We start from the raw sequence: 23,149 nt of genomic DNA, 5'->3' as shown, positions 1-23,149 counted from the left end.
CACAGGTGAAGAAGTCGGATGTGGAGGTCCTGGGCTGGTGTGGTTATGCGTGGTCTGCGGTTGTGAGGCCGGTTGGACGTACTGCCAAATTTTCTAAAACAACATTGGAGGCGGCTTATGGTAGAGAAATGAACATTGAATTATCTGGCAAGAGCTCTGGTGGACATTCCTGCAGTCAGCATGCCAATTGCATGCTTCCTCAAAATTTGAGACATCTGTGGCATTGTGTTGTGACAAAACTGCACATTTTGGAGTGGCCTTTTAGTCTCCAGCACAAGGTGCACCTGTGTACACCTGTCAGATGGATGGTCTTGGCAAAGGAGAAATGCTCACTAACGGGGATGTAAACAAATGTGTGCACAAAATTGGAGAGAAAGAAGCTTTTTGTACATATAGAAAAATTCTGGGATCTTTTATTTCAGCTCATGAAACATGGGACCAACACTTTACATGTTGCATTTATATTTTTGTTCAGTATAAATAAAAACTAGTAAATCAAGTCTGAAAACTAACTGAAACTAAACTGAATGTCAAATAAAATCTAAAAATAGAAATAAAAACAAATATTAAATCACAAACCTATAATAACCTTGGTCACATGACATGGGACAATGAAGTACTGGAGTGAACAGCTGCTGCTGGTTGGAGAAGGGGTGGATGGGTACTTTTATCAACTCCTCTTTGAGTAATAACAAACCATTCGGTGCCTAATTACTCTGTAAGGCTAGCCTTATAGAACAGAGAGCCGTGAAACAATACAAGGATCCACAGGGAGGGAACAAAACCCCGCTATTATGTACAGTACAGCTGGTCTCCGTCAATGAGCTACTAGCAGCCTGGGTTCCACGGGATGATTGACTGACAATGACTGTGTAATTTGTTGTTTATCTATGGTATCGCTGTGGGATGCTGGTTGGGTGTCAAAAGTCAGGGGATAATTGAGTAGGGAGAGAGTTGTCCTGCTTGAACACGAAGACCCCATTTTAATAGCAGTGCTTGCTAGATTGACCAAGCACTCCCCATATTATAAGCTAGGCCTGAACCTGGGAATTGATGTTGTGCATCAAAAGTGGAGACCAACAGCCCATGAAAAATATAAAACTATCAATCACGCTAAGTGATTAAGGAAGTCCTAAACAGGGTGAGTTTGGTGAACACTTACTGTACCCCAGACTAAACCTGAAACTGGATGACTGAGCTCCAGATGCTCTGCTCCATCCACTCTATCCTTGAACTGCCTGTCAAAACTCTCTGTCTCTGTCAAATATGCTCATCCCTAAAATACTTAAAGAAGATCTCATGTGAAGAGTAATTTCAGGTTTACTGATATAACACAACATGAAATATTTCAGGCCTTTAGGCTTTCATGAGAATATTTAACCTACAGCTATCGCTACAGAGTAAAGCATATTTAACCGCTTGAATTATACTTATATATTCAGCGCTTCAATGAAGAAAGGCATTGCTGCTCAATGAACAATGTAAATATTTACGTAAAATGAAGACTTTTATGTTGAGGGATGGAGGGTGTGTATAGTACACAAAGTTACATGTTTTGCTATAGCAGCAGGATTTATAGCATAATAACCTTAGAGTTCCCTTCGGCATACCACGTACACTCCGGACCAGACCAGAGGAATGCTACCTATCAAAAGCAAGTTCTCAGAACTTAACTGGTGTGATTTCTTTTCAAAACATTTGCGACCTCTGTGTGTAACAGTTGCCCTATCTTACTCTTTTATTTTTTCCCCTCTTAACAAAACAAACAAATTACATTCAACATAATAACCATCCACATTTGGTGGATTAAAAATAATCCAACAACTGTTAGAAATAAAATCACTAAAAGTTGCTATAGTTCAAAATCATTCTTCTAACAGTTGAACACATCCGGAATTGGAATAGAATTCAATCAAATGAGTTCAACAACATTCTTTATAAAAACTGAAATCCCCTTTACATTACACAGAACGAGGAGTGTTTAGCGCCTCATGTCTTTGTGGTGGTGTATGCAGTTGAAAACACCTGGTTTCTGTCCTTGGTCACGTCTCCTTGTGTGTCACTATCCTCTGCCAATCCCTGTTGATGTAGGCCTTGTCAAAGTCTGAGGCATGGGAGGAGGACCACCGTCTCCAGGGGCTCTGAACACTTCCTGAGTATGGCTTCCTGCTTGGCCACGCTCTCCTCTTAGCTGCTCCGGTCCACCCAATAGAAGGCTGCGATGCTGTCGATGACCAATAGGCACAGGGCGTGCCGGCTGCAGAAGGTATTCTCCAGGTAGTGCAGTGTGAGAAGCAGCTGGACTGAGCTGGAGCAGAGGACCACGAAGAGTCGGCTCAGGCAGGCTCGCACTCTCTCCTCAGGCTCTACCACCGCATCACCATCCTCCCCCAGGCGGTGCTCCAGTACTTTCACCAGCCTCAGCATGTCAAAGTGGTAGTTGGTGTCCACGTACATGACCTTCACCTCCAGGCCGCCACAGTCGGTTGGGAGGATGCAGTGGGTCATCAGATTGAACAGGGTCTGCGTCTTCCCAATGCCCTCATGCCATGGAACTCCACAACGTCACCTGGAGAGAAAACATGCGACTACTGTGGTTATTTCTTTATATGTACTGACATTGTCCTGTCTTGCTGTCTAAACAGCAGTTAAATGAGTCTATAGGGCCAAACTATCTTGAATTGGTCCAGGAAAGATGTCAGGTTCAATGTCCGTCAATGATCATCTCCCCTTCAATCTAGCAAACACCTAAAGGAAAATACAAACTCACTTGGTTAAAAAAACTAAAGCTTCATGACCCATATGCTAATTCTGATTTTACTTTGATAACAAAGTACTTCTAGCTGCTTACTTGAAGTTCAAGTTCACCTTCAGTAGTCATATTTAGCAATACACACAAAACACAATAATAAACATAATTGGATTTTAGGCAAAATTTTCTTCCCAATGACATCATACCAATCAATAACAGTGCACAGTAGCACCTCTCTGGCCAACGGCGGGAAAACAGGTTGGAAATAACCAGTGGCAGGCTTCAATAAAAATAAATATATAAATAAAAGCATATCAAATCAAAAAACACATAAATATGTATTCTTATTGTCATGGCTTCCACAGTGATTTTACACACCACTACTGAAAATAACAGAGTATCTTCAACCAAGATCAGAATACTAGTGTAGGACACAACCCTGCAATGCAGGACCCACAAACACTAGGGGCCCAACCCCTGGAGGAGCCCCTCCCAAAATGTGTAGAATAATATGAGATAGTTATAAAACTGCATATTTTTCTCTCTGTCCCATGGAAAAATGTGTAGAATTGCAGGAAGTACATTTTTCCCCAAAAAGGGACGTTGAGGGGCCCCGCGAAACCGCAAATCACTATAATATTTGCAATAAATTCATGTAGCTAAGTAACTGCGACGTGTCTGTGTTTAACGTTACTAGATCATGTTGGACGGAATAAATTGTAAACAGTTATCTACATACTCGTTAACCGGTATGGAGTGTCAGTAAAGTTTGATTGCGCGTAGCAATGTTGAAAACAAACACTTAAGACAAACAGATAGTTATTAGGTGTATGCTGGTGTAATAATTAGCTAGTGTACATTGGGGAAAGACTTGACCGAATTGTGCGCTGTTGATGGGAAATGCGCACGTGGCGGTGGTGGCAAAGTCCATATTTCGTCATGTGACATCAAATTAGTTTCCTACAAACCTTTCGTCAGATACTTTTTTACACTTATAGATTAGTTTGCGACATATTTTTTGCACCGTTCTCTGTCATTTATGTAGTCATCTTCTCTTGCTTGCTGTCAGGAAAAATTACGCGCATTTTCAAATAGTCTTCCTTGCTTTTTGAAAATTTACCGTAATATCTGGCATAGATGAGCTATTTAAATGGTTACAGGATCGTTATCGTGCCTCTCTGGTAGACATAATGAAATACATAATGAAAAATAGTTAAGTATAATTGGTCTTAATCCCAACGTTATCAAGAATAAAGGCTATTAGCTTGTGTGACAGAATATTCGTCACCTCCTTTTTATTGGGCGCGTGAACAATACAAACAAGGTTGCCTAACAACTCGTGGCCAGAGAGGAAACAGTGGGATTCAGATGCCACCTTGCGGTGTGAGTATTGAAATACATTGGTGCCGTGGCATTTAGTTTTTTGCAGCTTCTTCACAAAATTACAAGGTTATTTAATTGCATACACCTTAGCCATATCATTTAGCGAAACATTATTTTCAAGAATACTTTCACAGGTTTCAATAAAGCATTTTTTTCTGTAGCCTAACAGCTGATCCTGTATTAGCAATCACTACATGACAGAGCATTTACGAATGAGAAACTGACTCACGATCAGGTGTGCAAGTTCCCATTCCCGACTAAGCTCAAGTGGATAACGGAGCCAGCCAGTTTGTTTTTATTTTTTCAATTTTCCCTTTGACTCGGGAAGTACTCTCGCTGTCAAACTACTACAAATAGAAACAGAGAGAAAGAGGCAGAGCGAGAGGGATAACTGGGCCCAAAATCGGTATTCTCCAGCAGGTGGCGTTTTTGTGTTTTTTCAGTCCCAAAGCAAAGGGTGTTTTGTATGGAGGTCAACGAGAGAGTGTCGAATTTGGTTAACGAAAATGTGAATGGTTTCTTTTCTACGTATGGCTTATTTGATCGACTAGAAGTTTCGTAATGCTTATGTTGTTGCGAGTGTACTGATTTAAGTAGGACACTTGACATCCTGGCAACTTTGAGAAAAAACACTTTATATTGGAGTTGTGCCTGTTGTTGTGCGTATCTGCCCTCTCATTGGCTAGAATGGTCCCACCTAATCGTGCCCCCTCCCCACTGCCTTCCATTTTTGAAGACATTTATTTTCATTGTTAGAGCTGCCACTTGAGTATCTGGTCAATATAATGGCTACTCTGTAATATAAATAACGGTACAGGGAAATAAGCGAGCACGGGGCAGTGCAATCAGCCGTGTAGCCAACCTTTAATCATACATTGTGTTTAAACTAGCTGATACAGTTGTTGCAAATAATCTATGGTGTTCTAGTATCGATAGGACAATCGTCAACACGAGCATGGCAACTCCTCTACCCCCTTGCGTGATAGATTGTGGGACAGGGTGAGTTTGTTTACTTGAAACAGCTACGCTTGCTCTGAAGATACAGTATGTGATCTGCCTTGAAAAGGACATTTACTAACGTTAGGCTATGTTATGCCACCAATCAAGGCAACCTTTGCCACCCAAGTGGAAAGCACCTGCCTGCAAAGTTTACTTGAGAATAAGATTAAATAATACTATAAAAAATGTCATAATGTATAATATATAATAATAAATACTTTCTAATGTATTTTAGGTCTATAGCTAAGATGTTAATGTAAATAAAGTGCAATTGGCCACAGCTGTAGTGTCCTCTAAAACTTAGACTATTTTAGCCGTAGAGGAGCCTACTGTTTTCTGAATCCGAAGGCCTGTAAACTCACAGGTGTGATTAACTTGATGAATAACTCAGCCTGTGGGCAGTACATTTTCCAAGATCTCTATGAATCAAACAGCTGCATGTTTTGGCTAACAATATACATTTTAGAGGAGATACATTTTTCCTCCATGATGAATTAGTATGGTTAAACAGGAAGTTGTACTTAATTAGAAAGGCTGGGGTCGAGACAGAACCTGAGGCTGTACATTTATTATAGGGAACTAATTGCTAAAGGTTTCGGTTGTTTCTGAAAGGTTAATTGCAAATTGATCGGTAGAGAATATATTGACAAATGCATTCTGCTTAGTCCATGGTACAGAAAATAAATAAATGATTAAGTTGTATATTTGCACAATGCTTAGGGGCAAACATTGTACTTTTTGCTGTGTTATGATGACTTTGTGTTGTTTTTCTTTGAATGCAGATACACCAAGATTGGATATGCTGGAAACACAGAGCCACAGTTTATCATGCCATCCTGTAAGTATACTGTATAGCTTATGTTGCAGATGTTTTAAACACTATCCACTTCTAACTTGAAGATGGCTTTATTTACATCAGTTTTGGAGTTTAAGGTTTTGTTTTTTGGATTTGAATCAAGCTCTGCCTTGGGAAAGCACTAATTAAAGGCAGTGTAGCCTCCCATCTCATCACACGGCTGTGTAACCTTGAGCAAGTTACTGCACTCCAGCTGTCATTTCACTCATTACCATCAATTCATTTCTCAAGGGAACGGACAACAAATGAGTTTCAGACTGTTTTGATCTGTTCTTTGTTGAACACAGAGTTCTAAAATATGCTTGATAGCTGTGTGAACATATGGGCCTTTGGTACGTCATCTGTCCATGTATATCGACTTGATGGACGGGAGGTTTAGAGAAGAATGTAACACCTGTTCGTTACCCTTATGTGTTTCCATTTCAGGCATTGCTATACGGGAGTCAGCCGGTGTAGGAGACCAGGCACAGAGGCGACTTGTGAAGGGAGTGGATGACTTGGATTTCTTTATAGGAGATGAAGGCATTGATAAGCCCAACTATGCAACCAAGGTGATTGATCCTACTCATAGGATCTGTCCCACTGGGCACAGATGTCAGTTCAACGTCAAGTTCAATGTGAATTCAACAAAAGATTTCACCATGTCATTGGATTTAGGTTAAAAGTTGGGTGAAAAAAAGACAAAGTGCCCTTACGTTGATTACTTTTTGCTAACCCTATCAGTTTTCTACGTTGATTCAACGTCATTAGGTTGAAATGACATTTAAACAACGTTGATTCGACCAGTTTTCACCCACAGGGGTGGTTTTGAGTTGTAACCATGTGGCCTTCTGTCTCCAAAGTGGCCCATCAGACATGGGATGGTGGAAGACTGGGATTTGATGGAAAAGTTCATGGAGCAGATCATCTTTAAGTATCTGCGGGCAGAGCCTGAAGACCATAGCTTCCTTATGGTGAGAGACAGTTTATTGTAAAGGTATTATATACCCCAGTATACACCATAACACATATTTTGTTTGTTGTAACATATATGGGAATGAAATAGAGATATTGGTATTTATTTTTCTATTTTTGAAACTGGCATTTCAGTATTTATAAATATCAATGAATGCACCCATTGCCCATTCTGAATTTAGTCAATGTTTTTCAAAATGAAAACCGTCAATAGGTGCATGGTTTTTGTAAGACCTAATTTAAATTGTATTATTTTGTAGCTTTGCTGTTATTGCTCTTAGACTGCGTCAGTTGGACTGTATAGTGTTTTTTACGTTTGTGTCCCCAGACAGAGCCTCCGTTGAACACGCCAGAGAACAGAGAGTATCTGGCTGAGATCATGTTTGAGACCTTTAATGTCCCAGGCCTGTACATCGCAGTGCAGGTACAACAGAAATAATGTCCCATTCACACTATTGATCTGCCGTGATGTTAATGAGGTGTAATACCCCAATGACCCCATTCATGTATGGTTATATACCAGTAGTATATAGTATAAGTATTGAGGATGTCTTATTATTATAACAATGTATTTGATATGATCATCCATTCACTCCATGTAAGCCTAGATAGAAATATACAGTACCAGTCAAAAGTTTGGAGACACCTACTTATTCAAGGGTTTTTCTTTATTTTTGACTGTTTTCTACATTGTAGAATAATAGTGAAGACATCAAAACTATGAAATAACACATATGGAATCATGTAGTAACCAAAAATGTGTTAAACAAATCAAAATATATTTTATTTGAGATTCTTCAAAGTAGCCACCCTTTGCCTTGATGGCAGCTTTGCACACTCTTGGCATTCTCTCAACCAGCTTCACTTGGAATGCTTTTCCAACAGTTTTGAAGGAGTTGTCACATATGCTGAGCACTTGTTGGTTGCTTTTCCTTCTCTCTGCGGTCCAACTCATCCCAAACCATCTCAAATGGGTTGAGGTCGGGTGATTGTGGAGGCCAGGTCATCTGATGCAGCACTCCATCACTCTCCTTCTTGGTCAAATAGCCCTTACACAGCCTGGAGGTGTGTTAGGTCATTGACCTGTTGAAAAACAAATGATAGTCCCATAAGCGCAACCAGATGGGATGGCGTATCGCTGCAGAATGCTTTGGTAGCCATACTGGTTAAGTGTGCCTTGAATTTAAAAACAAATCACAGACAGTGTCAACAGCAAAGCACCCCCACACCATCACACCTCCTCCTCCAGTGCTTCATGGTGGGAACCACACATGCAGAGATCATCCGTTCACCTACGCAAACATTTTGACTCATCAGACCAAAGGACAGATTTCCACCGGTCTAATGTCCATTGCTCGTGTTTTGTGGCCCAAGCAAGTTTCTTATTATTATTGGTGTCCTTTAGTAGTGATTTCTTTGCAGCAACTCGACCATGAAGGTCTGATTCACGCAGTCTCCTCTGAACAGTTGATGTTGAGATGTGTCTGTTACTTGAACTCTGTGAAGCATTTATTTGGGCTGCAATTTCAGAGGCTGGTAACTCTAATGAACTTACACTCTGCAGCAGAGGTAACTCTGGGTCTTCCATTCCTGTGGCGGTCCTCATGAGAGCCAGTTTCATCATAGCGCTTGATGGTTTTTGCAACCGCACTTGAGGGAACTTTCAAAGTTTTCCTCATTGTCTGACCTTCCTGTCCTTAAAGTAATGATGGACTGTCGTTTCTCTTTGCTTATTTGAGCTGTTCTTGCCATAATATGTACTTGGTCTTTTACCAAATAGGGCTATCTTCTGTATACCACCCTTACCTTGTCACAACACAACTGATTGGCTCAAACGCGTTAAGAAGGAAAGAAATTCCACAAATTAACTTTTAACAAGGCACACCTGTTAATTGAAATGCATTCCAGGTGACTACCTCATGAAGCTGGTTGAGAGAATGCCAAGAGTGTGCAAAGCTGTCATCAAAGCAAAGGGTGGCTACTTTGAACAATCTCAAATATAAAATATATTTTGATTTGTTTAACACTTTTTTGGTTACTACATGATACCATAGTTTTGATGTCTTCTCTATTATTCTACAATATAGACAATAGTAAAAATAAAGAAAAACTCTGTAATGAGTAGGTGTGTCCAAACTTTTGACTGGTACTGTATGTTTAAACACTTGATAGATCAGTGGATGCATAAAGATGTTAATGAAGGTGAGGTCCAATTAGGGCTGTTGTGGTGACCATATTACTGCCACAATGGCAGTAATGAGTAATGATGGCAGTCAAATTCCATGTGATTGCTGAGTCACGGTAATCTCCTCTTATGCACTCTGGACATGCGTTGGTAGTAGAGGTCTTCAGGGTTCAAAAACGTTGGACCCGTTCCGAAATTGACCTGAGGCTTTCCCACCCGGAACAGATATGCATAAATACATTTAGTAAATATAGAGACCTGTTTCAACAGGACCCGAGGACAGTTAGACCAGTTCTGTATAGACATAGCCCGGGCCGAATCGAGTGAGGGAAGCAGCAGAAAAGTCATGTTTTAAGATACTTTCTTAACCGGAGCTGATAAAGCGTGAGAGGGAGTGAGAGATGGCGCTCTAGCAGGCGGAAGAGGGGCCCTACTGTGAGCCAGTGACATTCGGAGCAGTGCGGAGGGAGAGACGAGAGCAGCAACCAACCAATCCGACTCGCGCTATAGTAGACTAATAGCTGCCATAGTTAGGTTTTTTATCATGAAATATGATTACATAGTACCTGTCTTGACTTCATCAAACTAGGAGAAGCTAGTTAAGCTAGCTAAAATTAGCTAGCTAGGCTAATTGAGGCTGCAGCTGTGCATGAGCTTTCTCATCATACACAAAATAACAACGGATCCAACTCAGACCCATGACATAATTTAGAATTCTGGATCTGGAACCCGGTCTCCGGTATTCGGGTATAGGTGGATCTGTGAAGACCTCTAGTTTGAAAATGGGCAACTCTTTATAAGATGATGATTTATTCAAATCATTTAAGACATTGCATTTAGAACACCATACACATATTCAAGCTTATGCATACTCATAGGCCTATACATTGACTTCGGGAAGTATTCAGACCCCTTTACTTTTACATTTTTTTGTTCTGTTACAGCCTTATTCTAAAATTGATTAAATGTTATTTTTCCCCTCATCAATCTACACACAATACCCCATAATGACCAAGCAAAAACATTTTTTTTTTTTTTTTTTTTGCAAATTTATAAAAAATATATATTATATTTTCATAAGTATTCAGACCCTTTACTCAGTACTTTGTTGAAGCACCTTTGGCAGCAATTACAGCCTTGAGTCTTCCTGGGTATGACGCTACAAGCTTGACACACCTGTATTTGGGGAGTTTCTCCCATTCTTCTCTGCAGATCCTCTCAAGCTTTGTCAGGTTGGATGGGGAGCGTTGCTGCACAGCTATTTTCAGGTCTCTCCAGAGATGTTCGATCGGGTTTAAATCCGGGCTCTGGCTGGGCCTCTCAAGGACATTCAGAGACTTGTCCTGAAGCCACTCCTGCATTGTCTTGGCTGTGTGCTTTGGGTCGTTGTCCTGTTGGAAGGTGAACCTTCGCCCCAGTTTGAGGTCCTGAGCGCTCTGGAGCAGGTTTTCATCAAGGATCTATTTTTACTTTGGTCTGTTCATCTTTGCCTCGATCCTGACTAGTCCCCCAGTCCCTTCTGCTGATAAACATCGCCACAGCATGTGGGAAGCCCAGTGACGCGAGCCTACCAGACGAGCTAAATCACTTCTATGCTCGCTTCGAGGCAAGCAACACTGAGACATGCATGAGATCATCAGCTGTTCCGGACAACTGTGTGATCACGCTCTCCGTAGCCGACGTGAGTAAGACCTTTAAACAGGTCAACATACACAAGGCTGCGGGGCCAGACGGATTACCAGGACGTGTGCCCCGGGCATGTGCTGACCAACTGGCAGGTGTCTTCACTGACATTTTCAACATGTCCCTGATTGAGTCTGTAATACCAACATGTTTCAAGCATACCACCATAGTCCCTGTGCCCAAGAACACAAAGGCAACCTGCCTAAATGACTACAGACCCGTAGCACTCACGTCTGTAGCCATGAAGTGCTTTGAAAGGTTGATAATGGCTCACATCAACACCATTATCCCAGAAACCCTAGACCCATTCCAATTTGTATACTGCCCAAACATATCCACAGATGATGCAATCTCTATTGCACTCCACACTGCCCTTTCCCACCTGGACAAAAGGAACACTTATGTGAGAATGCTATTCATTGACTACAGCTCAGCGTTCAACACCATAGTACCCTCAAAGCTCATCACTAAGCTAAGGATCCTGGGACTAAACACCTCCCTCTGCAATTGGATCCTGGACTTCCTGACGGGCCGCCCCCAGGTGGTGAGGGTAGGAAGCAACACATCTGCCACGCTGATCCTCAACACTGGAGCTCCCCAGGGGTGCGTGCTCAGTCCCCTCCTGTACTCCCTGTTCACCCACGACTGCATGGCCAGGCACGACTCCAACACCATCATTAAGTTTGCAGACGACACAACAGTGGTAGGCTTGATCACCGACAACGACGAGACAGCCTATAGGGGGGAGGTCAGAGACCTGGCCGGGTGGTGCCAGAAAAACAACCTATCCCTCAACGTGACCAAGACTAAGGAGATGATTGTGGACTACAGGAAAAGGAGGACCGAGCACACCCCCATTCTCATCGATGGGGCTGTAGTGGAGCAGGTTGAGAGCTTCAAGTTCCTTGGTGTCCACATCAACAACAAACTAGAATGGTCCAAACACACCAAGACAGTCGTGAAGAGGGCACGACAAAGCCTATTCCCCCTCAGGAAACTAAAAAGATCTGAGATCCTCAAAAGGTTCTACAGCTGCAACATCGAGAGCATCCTGACTGGTTGCATCACTGCCTGGTATGGCAATTGCTCTGCCTCTGACCGCAAGGCACCACAAAGGGTAGTGCGTACTGCCCAGTACATCACTGGGGCTAAGCTGCCTGCCATCCAGGACCTCTACACCAGGCGGTGTCAGAGGAAGGCCCTAAAAATTGTCAAAGACTCCAGCCACCCCAGTCATAGACTGTTCTCTCTACTACCGCATGGCAAGCGGTACCGGAGTGCCATGTCTAGAACAAAAAGGCTACTCAACAGTTTTTACCCCCAAGCCATAAGACTCCTGAACAGGTAATCAAATGGCTACCCGGACTATTTGCACTCTGTGCCCCCCCAACCCCCCCCAACCCATCTTTTTACACTGCTGCTACTCTCTGTTTATCATATATGCATAGTCACTATAACTATACATTCATGTACATACTACCTCAATTGGGCCGACCAACCAGTGCTCCCGCACATTGGCTAACCGGGCTATCTGCATTGTGTCCCGCCCACCACCCGCCAACCCCTCTTTTACGCTACTGCTTCTCTCTGTTCATCATATATGCATAGTCACTTTAACTATATCTACATGTACATACTACCTCAATCAGCCTGATTAACCGGTGTCTGTATGTAGCCTCTCTACTTTTATAGCCTCGCTACTGTATATAGCCTGTCTTTTTACTGTTGTTTTTATTTCTTTACCTACCTATTGTTCACCTAATACCTTCTTTGCACTATTGGTTAAAGCTTGTAAGTAAGCATTTCACTGTAAGGTCTACACCTGTTGTATTCGGCGCACGTGACAAATAAACTTTGATTTGATGATACCATCAATGTGCTTCACCGTAGGGATGGTGCCAGGTTTCCTCCAGACGTGACGCTTGGAATTCAAGCCAAAGAGTTCAATCTTGGTTTCATCAGACCAGAGAATCTTGTTTCTCATGATCTGAGAGTCTTTGTGTGCTTTTTGTCAAACTCCAAGCGGGCTGTCATGTGCCTTTTACTGGGGAGTGGCTTCCGTCTGGCCACTCTACCATAAAGGCCTGATTTGTGGAGTGCTGCAGACATGGTTGTCCATCTGGAACGTTCTCCCATCTCCACAGATGAACTCTAGAGCTGTCAGAGTGACCATCGAGTTCTTGGTCACCTCCCTGACCAAGGCCTTTCTCCCCCTTTTGTTCAGTTTGGCTGGGCGGCCAGCTCTAGGAAGAGTCTAGGTGGTTCCAAACTTCTTCCTTTCAAGAATGATGGAGGCCACTGTGTTCTTGGATACCTTCAATGCTGGCAAAAATGTTGATACCCTTCCCCAGATCTGTGCCTCGACATAATCCTGTCTCTGAGCTCTACAGACAATTCCCTCGACCACATGGCTTGGTTTTTGCTCTGACATGCACTGTCAACTGTGGGACCTTATATAGACAGGTGTATGCCTTTCCAAATAATGTCCAATCAATTGAATTTACCACAGGTGGACTCCAATCATGTTGTAGAAACATCTTAAGGATGATCAATGGAAACAGGATGTACCTGAGATAAATTTAGAGTCTTATAGCAAAAGGTCTGAGTACTTATGTAAATGAGGTATTTCTGTTTTTTATATTTTATACATTTACAAACATTTCTAAAAACCCATTTTCACTTTGTCATTATGGGGTTTTGTGTGTAGATTGCTGAGGATTTATTTTATTTAATCCATTTTATAATAAGGCTGTAATGTAACAAAATGTGGAAAAAGTCAAGGGGTCTGAATACTTTCCGAAAACACTGTGTACGGTATGAGCCAAAGCCCCAAAAATAAACCTGAATTAAAATAATGATTATGGCATTGGACAATACATAACCTAATAGCCTATTGCATATTATGCAAGGTGGAAAAACATTTAAAAAAAAAACATATATAGATTTAGGATGTTTTTGGTACATAATTGGTCTAGCCTATACTTCAAAATTAAACAAATTCTAGCAATCACCTTTGAATCTGGACTGTGCTATTCATACTGGTTGGACTGGTTACCTTATGATACGCTCCAATCATCAATCCATGAGTCTGGGAGAGAACATATAGGCCTAGGTGATGCTGTTGGTTCATTGATTGTGCAGGGCGGCTTACAGAGTTAGCTTACAATTATAGTGAATTTGTCCATCTCCTCCTCTCCTTCATTCCTTTTTCGAGCACGCAGAGAGAGGGGCGGTCAACAGTTTAAGTTAATTAAATGTGTTGCGTTATGAAAACATGTTACTATCGCTATTCCCAAACAGATTTAATTTGGTTTCCCAAATGAAGCACTGGGTAGCTGCAGGAACATGGTTGGAGAGCCCATAGCATACAGAGTTTGGGTGGAATATCACCTGTCGTGCAGTGAGAGGCTGCATGCTCCTCAAACAGTGGTTGATGCATGAAGTGAAATAAGTGTTCTTATAAGCCCAGACATTTCTATATGCAATTCCGTGTGATAGCAGAGTTTTTGATGGTTGCTACTAAAAAGAGGAGGATCCCAGCTGCTACCATATTTAGGTCTATTTCTCAGCTGCTCCGCTATAAAACCGGACTAGCCTCAGCATGATTTAAACTGGGAAAGCAGCCTCCATTCGCTATTCGAGTGCATACGGATGATGTCTTTTTCCCCCTGCCCCCTGTTCCTACAACACAAGGTTGGTGGTACCTTAATTGGGGAGGACGGGCTTGTGGTAATGGCTGGAGCGGAATAAGTGAAATGGTATCAAATACATCAAACACATGGTTACAGTTGTTTGATGCCATTCCATTTGTGCTGTTTCCGTACAGTAATATGAACCGGGCCTCCCCTCAGCAGCCTCCTGTTGTTCCTACCCATTTGATATTGGGCCATTCTAAATCATTTGTTTCCCTCCATATTAGTAAAGACAAGATTAAATTGAGAATAGTCTGATGGTTGACAATATGACCACTTGATGAGAGAACAGGGTGTGCAGCCTGAGGCAAGGAACAGAGTGTAAGCTTTTTTTGCGACTTTTTGTTGCGTATAGTCGCATCATGCAGCTCAAATATGTTTTGATTTTTAAGACAATCTAAGATTTGTATAATTCACATCTAAATTAACTCAAAATCTAGATTAGCATATAGGACCTGTTTCAAATGATCACTTTTACTCTCAACATTGCTCCGGAATGGGAAAAATATCCTTCAGCCAAGTTCAATTATATTCTTCTTACTATAAAATCATATAATATAAAATAATGGCACGGGACTTATAAGCATATCTTGTCTGCTAAATGAACTAGTCTACAGCCTATGGCAGGGCGCATAGCCAGATAACATACAGTAGGCCAACTCATATTCTGTTCTTCTGAAATACATTTTCTTCATATCATAATGTTTCTTTAGACCTGCCTAAAATAAATAATGGATTTATTGTGATGGTATATTAAATGGGTTTATTAGACTTTTTTTCATTGTAGATGTTCCAAAGGCATACATCAGCGGCATGTATGCGTGGAGGCCTGGAGATTCTAAACATGTTTACAATATTTCATGACCGCCACAGCCCTAGGTCTAATCACATTGAAATCTGTCTCTCAGTGATTGTATTGGTTCATTTCAGGCAGTTCTTGCCCTGGCAGCATCATGGACATCTAGACAAGTAGGCGAGCGAACACTGACAGGAATCGTGATTGACAGCGGAGATGGAGTCACCCATGCCATACCTGTGGTAACAAAAGCATATCAAAGTTTTTTTGTTGTTAAAAGACACTATGACATAATAGGCCTAATAGGTCATAGAGGCTTATAATCACACTTGTCGTGAAAGCTTAATGCTGTCTTATGTCACGTTAAACTGTTATGAAACCGTCCATCAACATTGGGGTTTCCATAATATTCCATGACAGAAGTGCTATGCCAACCTTATGAAGGCATTATAAACCTCAAAATGTGTTGGCATTCCTCAAGAAAAGCTAGGCCATCTTGGTTGCTTAGCTTTAATTGCGGGAACAAAACAGAAATGTCTTTCTTGTGAGTGGAAGCAGCTAGCAAGCCCAACTTAACTCCTTTATTGACCTGTTTTGATTGTGTGTCTGTCCAAATTCAAAGGAATGTCAATATACAACATGATCCAAGGCATCGTGGGTTAATGGGAAGATCCAATGAGGAAAGGCATGTAAGGGGACGTTTTATAACCATCCTATCCCTTCCCTGATAGAAACAGCCCTGTAACATGGGTTGAACCCCCCCTCCCCCCACCCCAGGACATGCTTCAACTCTTTGGTCTTTTGACCAATCAGATCAGCTCTGAAAAAGATCTAATGTGATTGGTCAAAAGACCAATTAGTGGAACAAATATCAGAATTGGGCTGCCTGTGTAAACGCAGCCTAAGACTCCCATACGGTTTCTCAACAGTCCAAGGTGGCTTTTCCCTCCAGGTCAAGGAAAATTCCCTTGTGGGCCTTCGCCATATTGCTTTTAGCTATCCTGTCTTTTTAAATCAGGGTTGCTGTCCTGTCTTTTTAAATCAGTGTTGCTGTCCTGTCTTTTTAAATCAGGGTTGCTGTCCTGTCTTTTTAAATCAGTGTTGCTGTCCTGTCTTTTTAAATCAGGGTTGCTGTCCTGTCTTTTTAAATCAGTGTTGCTGTCCTGTCTTTTTAAATCAGGGTTGCTGGCAGAGAGGAAACAAGGAGAAGTAGCCACTTTAGCTTATTGAGACGCAACACCTGTGCACATGACTCTCCTAAATATAACTCCCTCTCTGTAAAAGTGATATGGCATGAAGTTCTGTGTCTGTTGTTTATGATGAGTAAAATGCTGTGTCAAATTCAATGATTGCTGGGATCCCGTATGTGGACTTTTTCTTCATGGCTATATATAATATAAAATAGAATTGGATACCATAAAATAGAATACCATACAGTGAAAAACAAGTGCTCTACCCATATTGAGATATACTGGTACTTGTTAACGTAAAAGTCCCAGCACGTTCATAGACTTGTTCAGATGCCTTCTTCACTGTCAGCTGTTTTCTAAATGCCCCCACCTCAATTCCATAGACTTTATTTTAAATAATAGTCACTGGTATACCTGTTATTACTAAAGATGCACTATGCAGAAATCGCTCCGCCATTTCCTGGTTGCTAAAATTAGAATAAGTCGCCTAATTTTAGTTTATGTGACAAAACAAGCAAGTATAGTGTAGAGAATCATTGTACCATCTAAACCGCTGGGAAATATCTTCTTCATAACCAGAAATATTGTATTTTCAGCTGTTTGAAGCTGGTGGACAAAACCGAAAGTAAAAGATGCAAAAAAACTTACGAACAGGAAGTATAGAAATAGTGCACATAGAACAGAACTATCGCTTCTTGGACTGGCTTTCAATGAGAATGACAGATCTATGTGAATTTGGTCAGGTCGCCCAAAAATATACATATTGCAGCTTTAAGTGTTTCATGTTTTGCAAATTCATAGTTATGCTACAGGTATAGAGTAACTCTTTGAGACATGATCAGGATCATGTTATGTTAACCTGTTGTTGACTGTTTGAGTCATTGTAACTTATGTGTCCTGTGCTAGGCTGAAGGCTACGTCATTGGGAGCTGTATAAAACACATCCCCATAGCAGGTCGAGACATCACCTTGTTTATTCAGCAGCTCCTCAGAGAGAGGGAGGTGGGCATCCCCCCGGAACAGTCCATGGAGACAGCCAAGGCAGTCAAGGTGAGGAGGAGAATAGTAGTGAAGCTACCTAGCAACATCTAGCGACCTCTTTAAGAGGTTTTGATTGGTGTAATGGTTGTTGGACTGATGCTACATTATGTACATAAATGAACAATGTAAGCTCACACTTGTTTATTTGTTTTTTGTTGTTTTGTTGTTTTGTTTTCCCAGGAGAGGTACTGCTACATCTGTCCAGACATTGTGAAGGAATTTGCCAAATATGACACGGACCCTGGGAAATGGATCAAGAAGTACAAAGGCATCAATGCCATCAGCAAATCTGAATTCCACATAGACGTTGGATATGAACGCTTTTTAGGTCCAGAAATATTCTTTCATCCAGAGGTATTCATTGATATTCTGAATAATGGGTAGCGTTTATTTTATGCTACACTATTTATAAGAACTAACATCACAACAGTTATCAGCCAGTGTTGTTACCCAATAAGGATCCAATTGGATTAATTACTCATTTGAAATGAGTATCTTCAAGAAAGCACCAATTGTTGTCATGTAAGATATCAGTAAAAAAAAAAAGATAAATAATTGTTATGCAGAATAAAGTTGACAAATTTAAGATTATTCTCATTTAAAGGCTCAGTGCAGTTAAAATCATGGTTTCCATGTGTTTTATACATATTTACACACTGAGGTTGGAATGATAATGCCTTTTTAGTGTAAGAGCTGTTTGAAAAGAAAGCCTAATATTTCAGCCTGTTTTGGTGGGATGGCGTTTTGGCCTTCCTGGTGACAACACCAGGCGGTAAATTAAAATACTTAAAAAAGAAAAAGAAAAAAAAAAGAGTTCCAAACCTATCTGACAACAACAGCTAGTTTTCAGTTTTCCCCTCTCCAGACCACTCCCAGACAGTCATAGCTAAATTCTTTCTTGAGAAATTCCTCTTTGCTAAGAAGCTATTTTTGTTTCTTTTTGAAAATTTTAATTAAAAACAATAACAGTAATATTCTTAATTGTTACCCAGAAATGATTTGATATTGAGATAAAAACAGCTGCATTGGACCTTGCTTTAAACATTCACATGTAATACCCACTAAATCTGCTCCTGTGTTTTACAGTTTGCCAACCCAGACTTCATGCAGCCAATCTCAGATATAGTTGACGAGGTTATAATGAACTGTCCAATAGATGTCAGAAGACCTCTATATAAGGTATGGCTTCAACACTACATTCTGCAATTGATTGTGTGATGGGGGAAACGCATGTCTTTCCTGTTTAACAATTAATTTAAGAAAGAATATGATTTGAAGATTATTTTAAATATGTCAGACTTGCTCTGCAATACATTTAGTATTGACAGTTTTGATTCTGAATAGTTTTTCATATTTTGTCCACCAGGCGTCAGTGTACACCTTGTTATCTTACTGGTAGATGCATGTTGGCCTTGTGGAGGCAATGAGGGAACATAGGCTTGAACACGGCAGCTGACTTATTCAATGGTCATTTCAGTTCACATTCTACTCTTCATTTAGCTTGGATCATGCCAACAAAACATATATTTTTTCTAAACACAGAATGAGTGCAAATTATCTTGCTCATGTGTTATAAATGTCCATGATCCCCATGCCACTCATCTGCATATCAAATTAAAACATCAAACTGGGGTATTTATAAAAACATTGAGACAAGTCATTGAACTTGTAATAGCCCAGTGAACCAACTGCCTAAAATAAAATATTGCAATCTTCTGGGCAATTGAATACATTTAACAATTCATTGAGCATCCTAACGATCCCCACGAGTCACAACACCTGAGGTGGACTATAAGCTTAAACCATCTTCTTCACAAATTGAAAGGTGGTCATCTGCAGTAAAACGCTCTGCTGCTGGGCTCTCATCTCCTCCTCTGACACGAGTAATAAATGGATTCATTTCAGAAAGGCAAAACATGGATGGAAAGAGGGATGAAAGAGGGAGGGAGAGAGGGATGAAAAATAGATGGAGAACAGTACTTTTTTTATTGCCCCAGAAGTTATTCCAGCTCAGCCCAATCCAAACAACGGGATACATTTCCTCCCAAAGCCTCTAAAGTTTGTTAACAAACGATTGACCCCCTCGACCTGTAATGGCGGAGGATCGCTGGTTGATCCCCTATTATCGCTGAACGTCAATATTTAATGAAGATCAAATGACTGTCCCGATTTTCCCTGAGCCTTTTCCTTTCTCTCTCTCACTCGCTCGCTCTCTCTCTCTCGTTAGGGTTTGAGACCTGACCAGTGTAGCCTTTACACATTTGATATCAGCAACTTTCAAGGGTTGTTATTTAAGCAATAAGGCCAGAGGGGGGGTGGTATATGGCCAATATACCACGGCTAAGGGCTGTTCTTAGGCACGACGCAAAGCCGAGGTGCCTTATTGCTATTATAAACTGGTTACCAACCTAATTAGAACAGTAAAAATAAATGTTTTGTCATAGCCGTGGTATACGGTCTGATATACCACACCTGTCAGCCAATCAGCATTCAGGGCTCGAACCACCCAGTTAATAATTTGTGATAAAGCCCTAATTCTGTGATGACATTGAAGCCTAACTAGACACAGAAAGCATGCATGCATTTAACCCTAATTGCGCCAGGTGCATCATTCATAATGACTGACCCTGGCTGTGACCCCACACTCCATCGGTGTCTCAGGGAAAGTGGGATATTAAAAAAATACATTTCCAATTCACACATGCGTATAAATTACATACTTGTGTATGTGTAAAAAAGGATAAATATAAGCGCCCACCAATTATTTATTTTTTCTGTCTCTTGATTGTGTGTTTAGCCAGATTGACTACTTCTTGATGAATGAAGGTGTTGTTATTGTTTTGATGGGCTAGAAAACTGACACCCTATAGTTGTGTTGTGTACTGACACATTACAGAATATTGTCCTGTCTGGCGGTTCCACCATGTTCAGAGACTTTGGCCGGCGGCTGCAGAGAGACCTGAAGCGGTCGGTAGACGCCCGGCTCAAATTGAGTGAGGAGCTCAGTGGAGGAAGGATAAAGGTGTGTGTCTGTTCGTGCTTTCCTGCCTCCAATGGTCATGTTTGGTACGACAACGATCATAGGAGTTGGCAATACAGATCTGACATTGTCCAGGCTATTGTGATGCAGGGTAGAAACTGGGCTCAGGATGGATGGTAATCTGTCTACTTTCCTGTGTTTTCAGCCCAAGCCCATGGAGGTCCTGGTGGTTACACACCACATGCAGCGCTATGCCGTGTGGTTTGGAGGATCCATGCTTGCCTCTACGGTAAAGACCACACACAGTGCACATGTACACATTCACACACAGAGCACGCACCCACGCATACACACAGATACACACTACATTTTCTACATGGTCATACTGCGAAGGTTAACAAGTTCTGTTATTATTATTATTATCATTCACTATCACAAATGTCTACTGTATTAATGTGTATATATAATCAATATATAAACAGTACTCAGCCTACAGATGTAGGCTCTTCATTTGATTACTCTTTTGTTGCTGAACATTTTCCTGCAGAATAGTGTATTCTAGGTTTAAAAAGGCTTCTAAAGTTTATTATTTCCACTTTAAAATGTCTGACTTTGCCCTAACGAAAAATGGATCAACTCCTACAAAAAATGTCCATTAATGTTACGTGCCTCCAATAAGGAGGGAGGTGCAGGAATCAGGAGCAGGAGAGCAAGGAAGTCCTAGTGGCACAATCATTTAATAAGTAGTCCCAACTCAACAACAACATGGGGGGGAACACGCCAAAACGAGGTCGCCACACACAGGGAAATAAACGGAGAAACCTCTACTCCTAACCACCTTCATAAATGGTACAACTGCTGTGAGAAAAGAAAACCCTGTGGTGCAGACACGCACCCCTAACAACGTAACCACAGCAAAACAATCCCGCACAAAGACTAGCAGGCAGCGGAGGTTAATAAACCCACCGAAATCCACTAATAGGACACAGGTGTAAACAAAACAGACAGACACAAACGAAAAGGAAAAATGGATCGGTGGCAGCTAGTAGGCCGGCGACGACGACCACCGAGCACCGCCCGAACAGGAAGAGGAGCCACCTTCGGTGGAAGTCGTGACAATTAATTAAATCTACATAATAATGCAAATGTCCTGTTGCTGCAGGATTATTTTCCTGCTATAGCAAACTGACTCAAATTAAGATTGTACATCTGTAATAATGCTGTGTCTGGTGTTATCCAAACCTTTTCATCTGCCTAAAGTACTGAGATAAATCCCCTGTTGCTCCTTGCTTTTGTATTCCGTTTCTTTCCTTCACAGCCTGAGTTTCTCCAGGTTTGTCACTCAAAAAAGGACTACGATGAGTTTGGCCCCAGCATCTGCCGCCATAATCCAGTCTTTGGTACCATGTCCTAATGCTAAGACCCACACCTACAGAACCTGCTGTTGACCCCGGCCTGGGGTCAGTCCATGCATCGTGATTGATGTCCTTACTTTACCACCATAGCACTCTAACCTACCACACAAGAGCCCCTTAGACGTTGATGTGCAATTTAATTTCTCAACTACAGTATATTGTACAATCAGTATAGGCTAATTAGAATTAATGTGAAGGATAAAAGTCATTGAATTAGACAAAGACATCTTATAGCACACATATAGTGAATTTTCAATATTGTCATTGTAGCAACATTGCAGACTATTTAATAGAGTTAAACAAGAAAAAATCTAAACTGGAACACTTTGGTTGAAGCCATGAACTGAAGACTGTTTTCTTGCACCTACTCTCTTAGTTTCGCTGTACACTCTTAAGATTAACTTTAGATCCCATCCCAGGCTGCATGAATCGTGTGGGAAGGCAACCCACGCTACTTCTGGAGCAGCCCAAGTTACGTTTGTCCAATATCCATAGAATGTCATGCTTTGAAATTGTATATAGAATATATAGCTAAAGATACTATATATTACAATATAACATATTTAAAAATGTGTTTATATTTGTATTAATGATTATCAGAACAGATATATAAAGATGTAGATCGTATGCTGTTCTTCATTGACGTGAAATAGTGTAACGTGAAAGAAGAGATATTTCCTTTATTAGGTCCAAAAGTATTTATTAAATTATTTTTGTCAGCCACAAATTATCTATGGTATATAATGATATTGAAGTATTTATTTATACATTTCTGTGTATCTAGAAGTTATTTCCGTAGGGAACTGTGCCCACTAAAAATAAAACTGCTGTATGATGTGAATAAAGGTACTTGGCACCTTCATGGCTTGTTGTTTCTGATTGATAGCTAATGTGATGCTTTCCAAGACAGACATACAGTAAATGACTGTCTTTAGTACCAGGAAACATTTAATTAATTTGTTTATTGTGTCCATTTCTGGAAAGTGTATTATGTAGACTTTGTAGTTGTATACAGCCCATTGCCTCCCGAGTGGTGCAGCGGTCTAAGGCACTGCATCTCAGTGCAAGAGGTGTCACTACAGTCCCTGGTTTGAATCCAGGCTGTATCACATCCGGCCGTGATTGGGAGTCCCATAGGGCGGCGCACATTTGTCCCAGCGTTGTCCGGGTTTGGCCGGGGTAGGCCGTCATTGTAAATAGGAATTTGTTCTTAACTGACTTGC

The 23,149-nt window shown here is 41.1% G+C and overlaps 1 protein-coding gene and 1 pseudogene across 1 annotated transcript; one reads left to right on the top strand and one right to left on the bottom strand.

Moving 5' to 3' along the window:
* Positions 1-1,942: 1,942 nt before the first annotated feature.
* On the bottom strand, positions 1,943-3,683 carry LOC139532908 (DNA repair protein XRCC2-like; annotated as a pseudogene).
* A 1,268-nt stretch (positions 3,684-4,951) lies between these two features.
* actr3b (actin related protein 3B) lies at positions 4,952-22,788 on the top strand. Its single transcript, XM_071328405.1, has 12 exons — positions 4,952-5,134; positions 5,917-5,972; positions 6,417-6,541; positions 6,833-6,943; positions 7,273-7,368; positions 15,435-15,542; positions 17,397-17,540; positions 17,712-17,885; positions 18,618-18,710; positions 20,428-20,553; positions 20,717-20,800; positions 21,830-22,788. The coding sequence occupies exons 1-12, from the start codon at positions 5,091-5,093 to the stop codon at positions 21,923-21,925; spliced, it is 1,257 nt and encodes a 418-aa protein (XP_071184506.1). The 5' UTR covers positions 4,952-5,090; the 3' UTR covers positions 21,926-22,788.
* The last annotated feature ends 361 nt before the right edge of the window (positions 22,789-23,149 follow it).

Source organism: Salvelinus alpinus, chromosome 10 (assembly GCF_045679555.1).
Source record: "Salvelinus alpinus chromosome 10, SLU_Salpinus.1, whole genome shotgun sequence".
In the NCBI taxonomy this organism is placed as follows: Eukaryota; Metazoa; Chordata; class Actinopteri; order Salmoniformes; family Salmonidae; genus Salvelinus; species Salvelinus alpinus.
Note: the sequence above shows the minus strand (reverse complement) of the source record. Positions and strands in the feature narration are given on the sequence as shown.

Bases quoted from the DNA above. Each gene is read 5' to 3' on its own strand.
- actr3b (XM_071328405.1), top strand. From the start codon at position 5,091: ATGGCAACTCCTCTACCCCCTTGCGTGATAGATTGTGGGACAGG. The intron at 6,542-6,832 runs GTGATTGATCCT...CTGTCTCCAAAG, and splicing joins AGCCCAACTATGCAACCAAG to TGGCCCATCAGACATGGGAT. The intron at 20,801-21,829 runs GTAAAGACCACA...TTTCCTTCACAG, and splicing joins GATCCATGCTTGCCTCTACG to CCTGAGTTTCTCCAGGTTTG.